Here is a 16354-nt window from a genome sequence, read left to right as displayed (position 1 = left end):
ACTCAAGGGAAGGAAATGCTGAGTAGCATCGCGTCTCTCTGCAGTGGACCAGGATTGAAGAAAGTTCACATGTTAAGACAAAACAAAACACAACACAACAAAACAAAATCAGTGTTTTACTCAAAGACAAATTGAGTAGATTGTTAAGAAATATATAGGAAGAAAAGAGATGCCTTCTCTGCATGGTATTTGTAACATAGTGAAGTAGCTAGCTAGAGCACGAGCCGAGACTTAAAAAGTGTGTGTTGTGGGAACACTGAATGTGACCTATGGAATAAAAGTGGGGAGTCTGTTTGAGGTACTGTTAGCATATGATTATGCCAAGTTTACTTCTCCTATATTCCCTCACTCCTCTTTAAAACTCATTCTGTCTATAAGCACTCAGAGTATTTTATTACTTTCTCTAGGATATGTCAACATTCCAAAAAATTTAGTAGAATAAAAATTGTAGGTCCATTGGACCCACAATATATCATGGTATATTGATTTATGAATTCATTTATTATTTATTGATTCATGAAGGAATCTTTAGTGATATAATTTTTCTCATTTCTTGAAAAATTTTTTACTATTTTAAGAATTAATTTAACAGTCATTTCTGTATGTACCAAAAATTACTGATTAAAAACGTAGAATGGTTGAACTGCCTGGAGGTGGAAGATTGATAGAGTGATAAACCATCAGTATCTTACTGTCCAGTCCTTGACCAGTATTTCCCATTACCATGTGAGGAAGGATAAAAGAGATCTTAGAGATTATCTTTGTCGGGTGCTTTGTTTTGTTTTACACTTAACTTTCTGAGGCATTCATTGAACAAAGGTGAGAATTCTTGAGTTTTGCACTATAATGACAAAGAGGAAAATTGACAGATGACTAAACAATTGCCAGACAAAAGAGAATACAGAAAACCAGATAGGAATTCTTCGGGCTTTAAAATGGGTGAAGTTAGCCATGTAACTGAAGCATCAGGGCTATAAACTCCTGAGCTGATAAGTGAGCGGTGTGCTTCTGAGGACCAAACGAAAAGACCCTCTCTTCAGTGATCCCTGCAGCAAGGACTTTATCACATAAAGTCTCCAACAAGAATACCACTGTTCCTTTTTACTAAAGCAACATACGATGGTGTTCTTTCTTTTTTAGTGAAGCTCATTTTTGTTCACTTATACTGTTTATATGTAAGTGGAGAAATGTCTGAGTATACAGGTGATATAAAGAAACGTTATGCAGAAATGGGAAAATTATCACTGTAATTGATGTTTCAAAATTCTAAGAACAGAAATATTTCACAGTAATGTAAAATATGACTGTACTTTTCCACTAAGTTTTTTGAAGTCTTGCTTGCTGATAACACAACTGCAGAAGTAGCTGATTGTCTGTGGAGGCTCCTGCTTGCTACCCAGCTGAATCATGAATTTGTAACTAGCCCAGATTAATAAGATTCTAACACACAAAGTAAGAAGCAACCCAAAAACCCAAGGAAACAAACAAACAAACAAACAAACCCAACACTATCAAAGATGAACAGGGGTTGTAAGACTCTGGTAGGAATGTTTTTGAAAACTTTTTATACTTTGTTAATTGCAGTTGGACAGTCTGCTGTATCAGAGCAAGTTACCCACACCAGGTATATAGACTGTCAAAACAAGGAATAGTTTTGAGTAACATTAAAAAAGTTGTAATGAAGTTGTTAGTAATCTATTCTTCTGTACGTTATTTGTCAAATGACTTGAGAGTGAGAGATTGCAAAGGCTTGTTAGATGTGGATTATGAATCACGATGTGCGTTTTTCTTTTATAGTAAGGGCTAGTGGCAGCATGAGAGCAAAGGATTTCATTTCCACATTGCTCAAATGAGACAGAAGGTAGTGCATGTGTTTAACCCTTCAGGATGCTCAGTCGGCCACCTACTTTTAAATGTTGCTTGTTTTTAGCCTTTCTAATCAGTCTCTAAACAAATAATGAAAAAAGTAGATTATGGGTACAGACGTAGAGCAGAATACTAATGTTAGGAAGTAGGAATAGGAATTATTGTGACAACTTTAGTAAACTTACATTTTAATACTGTGTATTTATTGCTTACAGTTTGGCTGTAGCTGCAATTCCTGAAGGTCTGCCTATTGTGGTCACAGTGACATTAGCCCTTGGCGTTATGAGAATGGTGAAGAAAAGGGCTATTGTAAAGAAATTGCCTATTGTTGAAACACTGGGTAAGTGCAGAGAGCAGAGGCAGAGATCCACAGAGACAGAGATCCACAGAGGCAGAGATCCACAGAGGCAGAGATCCACAGAGGCAGAGAGCCACAGAGACAGAGATCCACAGAGGCAGAGAGCCACAGAGGCAGAGAGCCACAGAGGCAGAGAGCCACAGAGGCAGAGAGCCACAGAGACAGAGCCACAGAGGCAGAGGGCTACAAAGGAAGAGAGCCAGTGTATTTTACTGTTTTGTTTGTTATTGACATCATAGAGATGTTGGGCCCAAGCAATCAAAATAGGCAATTAAAAATTCATTTCTCAGGAGGAATCTTCAGACATCAATGGAATATGTTAGTGCTTAGATCATGTTTTGGTTTGCATGCTATGAGTGAAGTCTTGGAGCAAAATTATTAAAATATTTTTTGACAGTTAATAATTATAGAGTTCAAAATTTACTGCTTAGGTTAACTTTGTTTATATTAAGAACAATAAGTCCTGGTTATATTGATAAAACAATTTTATTCTTAAAATATCATCAAACTTCTTTTAAAAGCAATTTAGCTATCAAAAATGCTTTAGGGGCTGGTGAGATGGCTTCATGGTTAAGAGCACTGACTGCTCTTTCAGAGTCCTGAATTCAATTCCTAGCAACCACATGGTGGCTCATAACCATCTGTAATGGGATCTGATGCCCTCTTCTGATGTGTTTGAAGTCAGTAACAATGTACTTACAAAAAACAAGAAATAAATCCTTTAAAAAATGCTTTAAATTGAATTTCTTGTTTGTAATACCTTGAAAAACACTGACTGAAGAAATTATGTGGGTTTACATGTCAGGATCTGCCAAACTTTCTAGAAAATGTATTCTGAAAGTTATTGGTCAAAGACAATGTCAAGTAGCTTTGTAGGAACTAAGAAAAAGTAAGTATCTACCTTTGGTTTCTGACTTCAGAAACTTTATGAAGAAACAAACATAATGTAAGAAATTATAATTACCAATGACTTGAAAGTTCAGAGAGCTGAAACACTGTTTCCAGGTGTTTTATTTATTTTCTAAGTAACCTGTTTTCCTCTGAGTCTTGTGGTAATGCCCATTGATTTGTTTTTAGGCTGCTGTAATGTGATTTGTTCAGATAAAACTGGAACCCTGACGAAGAACGAGATGACTGTTACTCACATACTCACTTCAGACGGCCTGCATGCTGAGGTGTGGAGCTTACATCTTTTTAAGATTGTCTTCCCTTGTTCAGAAACTGAGTGTTTAAAATGTTAACAAGTCCAGTGTTTGCCTTCAAAATGTTTTTTTCTTTCCATGTGTTTTTATTACTAATTTCACATTGTGTGTATAATTTAGATGCTTGGATCCCTTGGTAGGTCTTTAAACCAGCCCCTTCATCCACTAATCACCAAGTCCTGCAGGTTTTGACCTACTAAACTACCTGCCTGGGTATCTCATAGCCAGTGTCTCTGCTCTATGTAACACGTTTGTCACCTGGCCTTCTGATGCATCCTTTGACTAGACTTTCTGTATTTACTTTGTTTCCTGTGGGGACATAGACAGGGAAGTAGAGGAAAGTGGAGATGGAGCCCATGAAGATGCCTGGGACTCAGACTCCAGAGACCAGCATTAGAGTGCAGATCTAATTCTACTGTTTACTACAGAAACTTATATTTAGCTTCTTAGCCAATTAGGGTATGCTTATGTATTCAAGGGCAAATTGGGATGCAACAGGTATTGTTTAGCAGAATCTGTCTGGCCTGTCCAGGAGCCTGTAGAGGAGGGGCTGAACCCTGATGGAAATTCTTGTGTAGACAGAGGAAGCAGCCACCACCCTGGCCTTGAATCCGTTGTGTTGTCTTAGTGGTATGCCGAGTGCCGCTTCAGATCCACTGTGGACTCTTCAATGAGTCGCAGGTGCCTATGGTGCCTCCCTCTCCATCCCACTTTTTCTCCACCAGAATTATCTCCATACCCTACAGGTTCCCACACTCTCTGTACTCTGAGAACCTTTCATAGAAGTGCAGTGAGAACAGTCACTCCTAAGTTAAGATAATTCAGTTGTTCTCTGTTGTACTGAGAATAATGAACTGTGGCTCTTAAGACTCTGTGCAGCCTCGTACTTCCTTCTCCAGCCTTTGTTATTCCACCTTGTTTTTGGTACATGAAATATACTAGCTTCATAGTTCTCTCTGTGTGACAGCATTTCCCCTGTGACCTGTGCTGCTGGCCTACTGTGTAAAGTAGCTGAATGCTTCCCTACCTCTTCAGGAAAGCCTTACTGAGAACTGGCCCTATGATAGATGTTTATACATTTATTTTCTTTCCAGTCTTTATTCCAGCTAAACATTTCTTTCCTACTAGATAATGAGTTGTTACGAGCAGGCGTTGTGTTATGTAGATAATTGATCAAAGAAAACAAACAGTAAAAAAGCGACAGAAGTTTATACTGGGATTTGTTTTGGTCTGTTTTACAAAGTCCTTAAAGTGAGATTATTGAATCTAGGTTATTAGGTTTGATCGAGGATACCTAATGCCATCATGTGATCTTTCAGAAGGGTAGTTGGAGCTACCTATGCTTGTATGTATGGAGGACAGGATATAAGTTTCTCTTCAGAGTCCCATCATTTTATGTTAAACATTAATGACTGTTCATTATTTTTCTTCTCCTAAACTTTATTATCTTAATTGTTATAGTTGTTTAGCTACATTTTAGACAGTTGGGATTTATTTATTTATTTATTTATTTATTTATTTTTAGGATGGCAATGTACTCTGCTGTTTCAGCAGTCTGTCAGTTCCAGGCTGAGCCTTTTACTGTCCTTAAGACTGTTTGCCTGGAAACCAAGTTCCAGCTATTGCATGTACTTGGGTCTGTGTGAGAGGTTAGACATGGTGGTAGTGGGCTTTAGGGCTTTTTTCAACCTATAGTATACTGTTATTTGAAATTAAGCTCACTTATGTAGAGAGATTTTTCATGATTTTCTTCTCTTTTTATAATGTATTTTTGAACAGACAAAAATACCATTTTAGGTTAATTAGTATCCTAAATAAAATTTCTGGTCCTCTAGTAAAAGTGACCTGTTTGATGATATGTTTTATTAAGCATTTGTATTACCAACAGCATGACTGGAAAATGGCATGGATATATGCATATAGCTTAGGGCGCTGTTTGACTGCTGTCGTCAAGTCTCCTTACGATTCTGTCTGTTACGGATCCCGCTTCATGTTCCTCAGGTCACTGGAGTTGGCTATAATCAATTTGGTGAAGTGATTGTTGATGGTGATGTTGTTCATGGATTCTATAACCCAGCTGTTAGCAGAATTGTTGAGGTAAAATTATATTGTCCAAAAAGTTAACTGCTTCCTAATGACTTAAGCCTGAGTGCTGGGTTCTTACAGTTGATGTGCATTTCTTTTAGGCAGGTTGTGTGTGCAATGATGCTGTCATTAGGAACAACACTCTGATGGGAAAGCCAACTGAAGGAGCCTTGATTGCTCTTGCGATGAAGGTATGTGTTTAGTGTCTTTGACATGTGGGGTATTGTTCTGCCAGGAGAATCTATAGCCTTTCAGATTCATCACTACTGTGTTGTTAGGTGTTCAGTAAGACTCATTTTTCCATTATTTTTAACTGGCATTGGGGATCAGTTAAATATACAGAATAGAATAGTTTTAGTGTAACTTACTCTTCACTGAAAGGTATGTTGCCATTAAATACTTGTAAATAAGTAAAAGATAACATTCTGAAATACTTTTGTATCTTTACACTAGTAAAAGATAAGATTCTCTAGTAACTTCTTGTACAAATCTTAGTGCACTTATAGGAAATGAATATTTCCCTTTCAATCTTTTCTTTCCTTTTACCCATTTCTCAAAGTCAGAGTTATTAAATCTGTGTTTGGGAGAGAGGAAGTACTGTTCCTGCAATCTGTTGAGATTGAACCTATACCCTAAATTTAAATTTACTTCAGTGAGAAACCTGCTATTTACATAACAGAAATCTCCAACTTTTAAAAATAGTTTGATAACACCTGTAATCAGCTTGAAGAAGTTAATGAAGAGTTGGTGCCTCTGTTCCCTGGGCTTGGGGACTGAGGTGGTTAATATTGGGCTGTCTTTCTAGGGAAAAGTAGTGGTTTCGTTGGAACAGGGAGGAATAGCTAGGATTTATTGCATAGCCATAACCTATTGGTAGAAATCTGTATAATTGTTATTAAGCTGAAGTTATAATTTCTTAAGTGGTACAAAATTTACTTTGATTTCAAATTTAAGGTTTTCATTGGTACGAGTTTCTTATTGATAAAGAAGTGAGATTAATATTGTTACTGTCATAGGCATTGTGCCTATATAACACATTTAGGAATACAAGGCTTAGACCCAGTCCTTCTTTAACTCTTTTAACTGATTCAAGATGGTTAGCCTGTGAGTTAAGGGCCTATAGCAAATTCATGGCTCTGAGTTTATTGTTAGGGTGTTTTCCATATTTTATTTAGAAATAGCTGAGAGGACTTAACAGATAACTTACATGTCCAGATTGCCTTACATGGATAGTTGGTTTTCAAAACATCAGAAGTCCACAGAATTGACGTTACAGACATTTCTGTATTAATGTTCATTTTGATTAGAGAGCTGTCTGCTCCTGACAGCTTCCCTGTCTTAGATTCTAAGAAGAAATTGAGCATCTTTGGAGTTGCTCCAGTTGTGGTGAGACAGCCACTAGGCAAGAATTGCCTCTTTTCATCTACAGACAAATTACTGTCCAGAAAAGGACACATTTGCTGAATAGTTGACTGATTATATCTGCCAAGACAGTAATCAGCCCTTAATAATTCTGCATCACTAGGTCTGTCAGGTGACCCTGGGCCAGAAGAATGAAGATCAGATGCTCCAACATTTTGAAGTATAGGGACTGTCCAGGTGTTCAGTGGTCTCTATAAATTGGCTAAGTTTTAGAAACTATGCTTTGTGCTTCCCATAATTTCAGCGAATTCAGTCATTCTGGATTTCTGATGGTGTTGAAGACTTATAATCTCATAGCTAGTCCCAGCTATTTACTTTGAGAGAAAAGATTTGAGAGGATGGTTTTCAGCTGACATTCATTCTAAAGCCAAGAAAAAAAGCCAGGTTCAGAACTAAATCTTTTAGTTAGGAGAGATGACAGAGGTTCTGTTTAGTCAACAAAATGTTGGACTGGTATTAGGTCTGTCTTGTACCTTACTGATACAAATTGGTATAGTTATGCTCTAATGCTCTAATTGTATTTTGAGAGAAAAGTTTTATTTTTTTTTAACAGGAAGGATGATATGTAGGAGGAGCTAAGGTGGTAGGAAGAAGAGGAAGAGGAAGGAGAGGAGGAGGAGAAGGAGAGGAGGAGCTAGGAAATGAGAAAGAGATGGGGAGGGAGGGAGGAAGGGGAGAGGGGAGGGAGGGGAAGAGAGGAGAGGAGAAGAGAAGAGAAGAAAGAGAAGGGAACATGGAGGCGGATGTTTGAGTGTCTCCGCCAGTCAAGGATAGTTGGTATATCTAGGTTGGGTATTGTGTTATACTTTTGATTGTATGTGTAACAGCCTATTCTGCTGCTCTGGTCCATGGGTCAGGGTCTAGCAAGAGAGAGAGTGGGGATGGAGACGCAAAGAATGGAGACAAGACAGGGAGTCTGATCAAGTCTCACCTCAAGTCTCACCTTTATTGAAAGGAAATCATGGGTATATATTAGCACAAGCAGGGGAATGCAGCTGAAGACACTTTACCACGTGCACCTAGCAGCTTGGGGCACTAAACAACAAAACAAGATATGTGAGAAAAGCAAGATAATTATCAGAGTGTGCTCAGCTGTTGTAGGCTGTTGAAAACAAGTCTCTTGTCAGGGTATATGGCTCTAAATGGCTGCAAAGATGATAGCTGCTTTCTGCTCAGAGTCGGCTCCCAACAGTATGGGCATCTTGTTATTGAGCATTACCTAACTTATAAAGCCTTTGATTAACATTTTAAAAAAAGTTACTAATTAAAAAAAGGTTACTAATAAAACCTAAAAAAAATGCCCAAATAAAGCAATATGATAAAACAAATCTAGAAAAAGAATAGTTTGATAAAGCACTGAGATTTGAATGAAGCAGAATTCTTCTGTATGCGATTACTGGAAGTGAGAGCCAGCGTGCAGTTGCAGGTTACTGGAGCATTGAATTCAGAAGAAGATGAGAGGCAGGTTTACTTAGCCACTCACTTGTGCCTTTTCATGTATATAATAGAGATTGAACCAGGGCCTTCCTCATGCCAGACAAGCACTAACTCTGAGATAAACCACTGCCCACTAGTTGTAGACTATATTTGTTTTCTCCATAGAAAGCTACACTTCTCTATCATCTGGCCTTATAACTAACAAACATGTATAGCTTTTATAAGAATAATAAAAACATGAATCAGGTATCAGATATTTCCTATGTTTATGTTTAACAAGCTGCTAGCTTCTTCCTAGAGGTGTTAATACTGCTATCCTTGGAACAAAGGAAAGGCAGAGCAAGTTCCTGAGCTGGAGCTTGACTTTAAAGGACAAAAAGGGCTCCGTTAGCATGGGGAGGAGCTAGACCGAAAGCAGGAGGGAAGAAACGGGTGTGGACTGAGTGGGTCAAGACTGATCATCATCTGGCTAGTACGGAAGGAGTGAAAGGTGTTGCGTAAAGAGGGAATTGTTAAATAAACTGTGTTTGATGGATATGTGAATGCCAAGAGAACTCTGAACATATTTCTGAAGAAAATAGACACTAATAACATGGACTTCTTAATAGCCCTAAAATACATTTGCGTATTTGGAATATGAGGCAAAGGGATCAATGAATTGGAGTGACAACAACTATATGATATTAGTAGTTCTGATTTGTGGTGGGTGTTATGTAACAATTTCCTAGGACCTAGGGAGACACACAACAAATGCTTGTGTAAGCCTGTTATACACGTATGCAGAGATGGCCAGACAGGCACACATGCACGCAAACGCAGTCCATTCATCTGAGACAAGGGAACCCATGACAGACCAAACTACAGATACTACCAAAGTTCAGCTTGGTGAACCACTGAGGTTTTTTGTGGGTTACTTATAGAATATGGGAGAGGAATTACAGGAGCAAAAGTGACCCAAAGACAACTGCATTACCAAGGCCCACTCCAGCATACTTGGCAAAGCACCAAAGCTGGGAAACCTGGGACACCTTGTGCAGCCCGGAGGGAGTTAAAATGGGCTAGAGAGTGACCTTTCCAAGTGACTGATCTAAACCTCTTCTGGGCAGCTCAGTTGGTTTCTGCTTCTTCTAGACAACTGCCTGGTCTCGGTTATTTTTGTAGTTTGACTTGTCTGAGAGTGGCTCTGAACAATCTTTATTGCTTAGTCTGAGAGGAGGGGCTTAGTGAATCTGGTCAGTTTTATGGACCCGCTGAAGCTATTTTGATTTGTTTACCTTCCCTGAAGGATGGAGTGTCTCAATGTGACAGAAAGTGTCACATAACTGGACTAAGTGCTTAGGATGACGATGATAGCAACAGAAAAGAAACACCCAGTTGCTACTAAGTGATGGGCTAAATAGGAAACTTCTTGATTAGAAAAGTTCATCGTCGGTATTGTTCAGGTACTTTTATTTATTTGTATGTTGTTTTCATCCAGAATTTGAGTTGGTAGAGAGATTGATAGCCTGTATGAAGGCTTGAACATATAGTCTAGTGTTCTATCTGCCAGGCTTTCATGTTCAAATTGAATGTTGCTCTTTGTGAGAAATGCTGTCTTTATAGATAAAACATTGTTGTTCTTTCACTAATACTAGAAAAAGGATCCAGTTTTCTTAACATGTTATAAGTTGTGATTAATGTTCCTTGTTAAAGGGAAAAATAAACACATGTTGGTTATAATTAATTTTATTTTTATTTTGGTCTTACAGATGGGTCTTGATGGACTGCAACAAGACTATATCAGAAAAGCTGAATACCCTTTTAGTTCTGAGCAAAAGTGGATGGCTGTTAAATGTGTACACCGAACACAGCAGGTATTCTTCAAAAATATGTATATAGAATTCTAGCATTGTGGAGGCTGAAGTAAGGTTGCTACAAATTTGAAGTCAGCTACACAGTGTATTACAGGCTAGCCTGGGCTATAGGGTTGAGGCTCCATCTCATATCTACCTCAAAATAATAAAAGAATTCATCTAATAATCTAATGTCAGCTTAGGTGACAATTTTATTTTTTAATCTACTGTTGTTTTTTAAAAAAAAACCAAAAAACCCAGGCATTTGATTTTACTAATGAAGATTTAGGAGCCAGATGGTGGGGTGAAAACCTGGTAGCTCAGCTGACCTTCTTCCTCTACTGATGTTCCAGAAGGAAAAGCTCTTTGTCTTTTCCCACACTGTCTTAAATACCCTTTAACTCAGAGACCCTCCCCTGCTTTCATTTAGTATGTTCACTCCCTGTTGCTGGTTACGAGCCCTGCCTCTTGACCTAGGGTTGACTTTAGTTATGTCTTAGATGAAAGGTGTGTGCTAGGGTTGAGCTACACCAAGGGTATTCTAGTAAATAACACAATCTTGGCATTTACAGTGTGATCAAATTTCCTGTGACAATCTACCATTAGATTAATGAATTACTGTACCTAATAGAACATGTTACCTTAAAGCAGTGGTTCTCAACCAGTGGGTTGCATATTAGACATCTTGTATAACAGATATTTCATTACAATTCATAACTGCAAGATTATTTTATGGTTGTGTTCACCACAACATGAGGGTCACAGCATTAGGATGGTTGAGAACCACTGGTTTAGAGCATGACAGTCACAGTGGATCTAAGTCTTTATATTGGCACTCTTTATTGACTTTGTATACTGAAGTATTTACTTTTGCTTGTGACCTGACAGCTTTAGTGGGTTATAGCATGGTCTTAGGTATGGAGAGCTTTTGACATCAGGTTCTCTCAGTACAATTTTCTTCTCACTGAGAGTTCATTATAGGTTGCTGTTGATTTTTGGCTTTGGATTGCTCTTCACTGAAGGAATGTCTTATTATTAGTATAAATAAGACCTTATTAACTTTAGGATTCTCCTCTGAATTTCACAACCTGAAGAATTCCTGCAAGATGAAAGCAACCAGTGGAATGAATAGATTAACTTAAGCACACAGATAAGACACAGTGGCTATGGAGGGGAGGGCAGCCTGACAACAAATAAGACACAGTGGCTGTGGAGGGGAGGGCAGCCTGACAGATTGGGCAGACGTGCTAATTTAAAAACAATGGAATGGCTCAATAAGCTTCCCCCCCCCTTTAATCCCTGGAATAAAAGATAAAAACCCATAAGTTATTTTAAAGGCAGGTAGTATGTCTGACAAATATGAAAGGGAAGGTTGAGAATCTGAGTGAGAGATTGGCAGTAACCCTTCTTTCCCAGTGCTTGTCTCTTTAGTTCAGCCCATCAGTGTTCCTTTGCTCCTGAAGAATGTAGGAGTCTGACCAGAGCACACGAGTGGAGCATTGGCAGGCTCAGCTCTGGAAGCTGACTGTTCTCTTGAGTGTGTGCCCCTGGCCCTGCTTTAGGAGATTTTGGGAGTTCAGGAACAGCTCCCTGGTCTTTTAAATAGCAAGGACAAAAGCTTTCCTTCTCTTGGACTTTCCGTAAAAGTCTTAAGTAGATCGCTAGTTGCTAACTAAGGACTGTGCTAGAAGTAGAGGAGAAAGCGAGAAGTAGCCAGTAGAGGACACAGAAGATTAGAAGTGAAGGTTCAAGATTGAGGACACATGCAACCGTGGGAACAGCATAGGGAGGACAGCAAGTATGATTGTGCAAAGCATACTGCTCACGCCTTTAATGTCAGCACTCAAGTAGAGAAGCATTTGGACTTCTGTGTGTTTGAGCTGAGCTTGGTCTGTGTATATCAAGTTCCAGAACAGCCAAGGGCCAAATAGAGTCACTTGTCTCTTTAAAAAAGAAAAAAAAGAAAAAAAAGAAAAAGAAAGAAAGAAAAACAGTTCGAGGCCAGCCTGGTCTACAGAGTGAGTTCTAGGACAGCCAGGGCTACACAGAGAAACCCTGTTTAGAAAAACAAAACAAAACAAACAAAAAGAAATCCAAACAGCAAACACAACAAAACAAACAAAAAGAAGAAAGAAATAAAATTTTGTTAAGTAATGCTAGAAATATTTGTAGAACAGGAAGGTTTTAGGTTTTATAGTGAAATGGCCTCCCCAGCAACTTGAAACTGCGAAATGGAGGAAAATGTAAGGGGATAGACACAAGGAAGGATGCCTGCCCCCTTAGTGTTGAAAAGTAATGAGATGCTTGGAGAAAAGCATTTGTAATGCCTCCAGAGATGTGTGAGGTAGGGGGCAGTTCCATGTAAAGAAGTAAGGCCAGAGGGCGGTCACACGAGAAGGCTTAGGGCTAGTTGTGGCCCCTTGGTGCTTTGTGCGCAACAGTGGGCACTTGGGAGACAGGGACGTGACAGGAGAACTTAGTGTGGGAGTGTGGATGTGGATACTGTTGGCGAAGGCAAGGGAGAGATGATGGTGATTTGGGGTTGGAGGTGGGGTTAACGGGAGTTCCTGATTCATTAGTGCAAACGGCCCAACAACTTAGAAAGAAGGGACAAGAGAGGAAGGCTGAAGGAAGCAGGTGTCCCGTAAAAAGAGAGAAGTACTGCGTGCTTGCTCTTTCTCTCCTCTGAATATTACCACATGAAATTTTTTCATTTCACATTGTAGAGTTTGGGAAAGTGAATCAGAACTGTAAACGGAGCTAAGTAAAAATAAAATAATAGATAATTAACTTTACAGATGACAAAGCTTACAGAAAGAGAAGTAAAGACTTGATGTGTCAGTGAGGATAGGCCATAGAAACATCCACACCTCCCCCTAGGTCGATACCCCAGACATCTCCTTGCTGTAGTTGCTGATAATCCTGGAGGCTGGAGGGAGGCTGAGAGTGGGCATACACTCTCACAGATGAGTAGATGAGGCAAACTGTAGTGGCCCCTAGATTTCCATCTAGAAATGACACAAGTGCTTGCTTTAGTTACAGGCTAAAATAAATCACATCTGACTTTGGATTTATGGGATGCATCAAGGAAATACATCTGTGTCTGCAGAGAGAGCTAGGGTGTTAGAGAGCCACTGTACTCATTATTGTGCTTGACTCAGTAGGGAGGAATCAGTGTAAGTTCTGACAACATGTGCTTTATATTATAAAGATTGGAGAATGAACATAGTTACACCTGGCCCAACTGACATCGCAGTGTAAAATGGGTAAATTGTTAACTGAGAGAGCCACGCTTTAAATGTATCAAAACCTCAGGAGTACAGAGGGTAGAATGAGAAGGACAGGTAGGGACTGCAGGTCTTCATTAGAAGCTACTAGGGACTATTTTGTATTTGTTTTTCCATGCTGGGAAATTCATCTTAGGACCTTGGATGTGGTAGGTTGAATATTACTTCTGCTATGGTAAGTGGAAGAGGTCTGCTATTTGTATCAGTCCTGAGGTGGTTGTGAGGTCAAAGGGCATCATAGGTAAGTAGGCCTAGATACAAGTACATAGTCATTAATAAAAAGCCTGAACCGTTACCCGTGGACTGCTACTAGATCTCTTTCATTTCCCTGCTGCCTGGTGAAGAAGAACCATGTCCTAAATCTAACAGTGCCCAACTCGAGGTTTAGTGAAGTATTGCTTATAGTGTAAGGTATAGTAGGATGGCTGTGCTTTGTAGAACATACAGCTAATGCCCACATGTGGTAGTAATCTCTAAAGTTTAAGTGCCACTCAAAGCATTGGGCTTGAATAAATTTGCTAAGGATTATGAGAGATTGGATCTCTTTGAATTCATGTAGGACACACACACACAGACACACACAGACACACACACACACACACACACACGCACACACACACACACACAATTTGAATGAAAACTTATGTTTTTCTTTTTAGGACAGACCAGAGATTTGTTTTATGAAGGGTGCTTATGAACAGGTGATTAAGTATTGTACTACATACAACAGCAAAGGGCAGACTTTGGCACTTACCCAGCAGCAGAGAGATTTGTACCAACAGGAGAAGGCACGGATGGGCTCAGCAGGACTCAGAGGTAAGGAAGGAAGGCTGTTTCAGCATAGTTCCTGTTCTGGGAACAAAGGCCTTCTTTTAATTGTAGCTGAATCCCTACTTCACTTCTGAAATGTCCAACTCTACCCCAGACATGAGAACCATTGCAGTTTCTGAGGTGGTGCGTTTTTATAATAGTTGAGGAGCTGGTCCTCAAATAATGGAAAGTCAAGAATACAGCAAACTCCGAACTCTTGAGTCTCTGTAGATGTCAGTGTTCTCTGTGTAGGACAGAGATTTTAAAGAACTCCGTCTTCTACAAATTTCTGTGTTAGATTTATTTTGTGTGTATGTGTGTGTTGGGGCGTGGTAGATAAAACATGCACATCATTTTTATACTTCTACTGTGTGAGTTCCAGGAATGAAACTAATGTTGTCAGGGTCTGTAGCAAGTACCTTTATCTGTTGGGCCATTTTGCTGAAGAATTGTTGAGGTTTTTGTATGTGGTTTATGCTGCAGCATTGTGAAGTAGACTAGAATTGTTAGAGGAAACATTTGTTTCATAGAATTTAGAAAATACTGTGACCTTTTTTCATGTCTTTTTTCATCTTCCTGTCATTATTGCTACAATGGGGAATTAAATATTAATTTGTATACATTAAAATATTAGTTGACATATGATCATGCTTTATCTTATATAGTTTGTTTCTTAAAAATTCTTGTGGTCCTAAATTTTGAAACTACAACATTTTAGGTTTTTTTTTTTTTCCAATTATGACAAGAGGAAACTTAAGTGAGGAAGAATTTGTTTTGATGCATAATTGAATGTACTAAGCTTCATGAAGGTAGTAACCATCATGGTGGGGAAGATATGGTGGTAGGAGTGACAACGTTGCAGCAGGAGAGAGGTTGCTACCTTATATCCCAGGACAGTAGACAGACTAGGATGGTGAGCTCTAAAGCTCTGTCTGAAAAGTTCTAAATTCTGTCCTGAAGTGACCCACTTCCTCCAGGTAGGTCCCATATTCTATGGTTCCACAACCTCTCAAAACAATGTTACCAGCTGGGGACCAAGTATTCAAACACATGAGGGTATAGAAAATATATTCAAGCCATAGTAACTGTTTTATGTCAGAGGACTTCCTTATAAACATTGCTTATCTGTTCTTGGTCTAAAGAATATCTTCAGTAGGTCTTTATTAGTGTTGAAGAGTGCCTAAATATAGAATAACCATCTCTGGGCTAGTGCCACCCCTCCATCGGGAGGACACAGAAATGATCTCCCTTTACTCAAGATATGCTAGCATGCAGATTGATACTCTTCATCTCCTTTTATTGCCATCTGCCTCTCCCCTAGCACCAGGGATTGCCAGGGAGCAATATGTGGGTTATATCTGCACACTTAAAACAGAGGTGGTTTACCTTCAGCTTTGATCTTTCAATCCTCCATGTATGAATTCTGCTTGAATAAGTATAAGTACTACTTTGGTCTCAGGATTTTGCAGGCTCCCTTTGAGACAGTGAAGTTTAGTGTGCTTTCGTGGATACTTGTTAGTGTTTGTTCTCATAACAGTCTCCCTGCTGCAAGTATATCCTTTTGATTTATAATGGTAGTGACCAGAGCTTATAAAATTCTGAGAGTAAGCTGAGTGATATTTGGGAAATGTGCATGACTTTCTGTTTAATCTTGTTGTCCACTGATGACAGGACACTATAAACACAATGCTATGATAGTTAACGAGTTCTTCGCTAAAGGTTTGAGAGGAAGTGCTTGTGTTAATGCTTGGAGCAGTGAAAACAGACTGTGTTGGTATAAATGACCTTAAGCCCACTTTGTAGATGAACTTTTCTTTCTAGTGTTTAGCATATATGAAATTTATGGTAAACACACACACACACACACACATGCTGTGTACAATTGATACAGCCTTCTCTGATGAAGATATATTAGAAACAACCTTCAAAGGGGCCTGTTTGCTTAAATTTGAGTTTTAAGGTTTGACAAATGCATATTTTTCCCTAAATAATGAATTGTATTTTCTAAAGAGGTTGTAGTTTCTTTGGATCGTAGCTGTGTGTGGTTGCTATGAA

General features: G+C 39.0%; 1 protein-coding gene across 6 annotated transcripts in view; it reads left to right on the top strand.

Moving 5' to 3' along the window:
- Positions 1 to 16354, top strand: part of Atp2c1 (ATPase secretory pathway Ca2+ transporting 1) — a 110605-nt gene that overhangs the window by 73619 nt on the left and 20632 nt on the right. For all 6 annotated transcript variants that reach the window (XM_028756636.1, XM_028756632.1, XM_028756634.1 and 3 more), the window contains 6 exons: positions 2082 to 2206; positions 3302 to 3399; positions 5428 to 5523; positions 5613 to 5702; positions 10119 to 10223; positions 14149 to 14305. In XM_028756636.1, coding sequence (XP_028612469.1) covers positions 2082 to 2206; positions 3302 to 3399; positions 5428 to 5523; positions 5613 to 5702; positions 10119 to 10223; positions 14149 to 14305 — 671 coding nt within the window. The remainder of the gene's footprint in view (positions 1 to 2081; positions 2207 to 3301; positions 3400 to 5427; positions 5524 to 5612; positions 5703 to 10118; positions 10224 to 14148; positions 14306 to 16354) is intronic.

This window comes from Grammomys surdaster, unplaced genomic scaffold (genome assembly GCF_004785775.1).
Source record: "Grammomys surdaster isolate TR1022 unplaced genomic scaffold, NIH_TR_1.0 126131, whole genome shotgun sequence".
NCBI lineage: Eukaryota > Metazoa > Chordata > Mammalia > Rodentia > Muridae > Grammomys > Grammomys surdaster.
The sequence above is the reverse complement of the archived record's forward strand: the minus strand, read 5'-3'. Positions and strand labels throughout refer to the sequence as shown.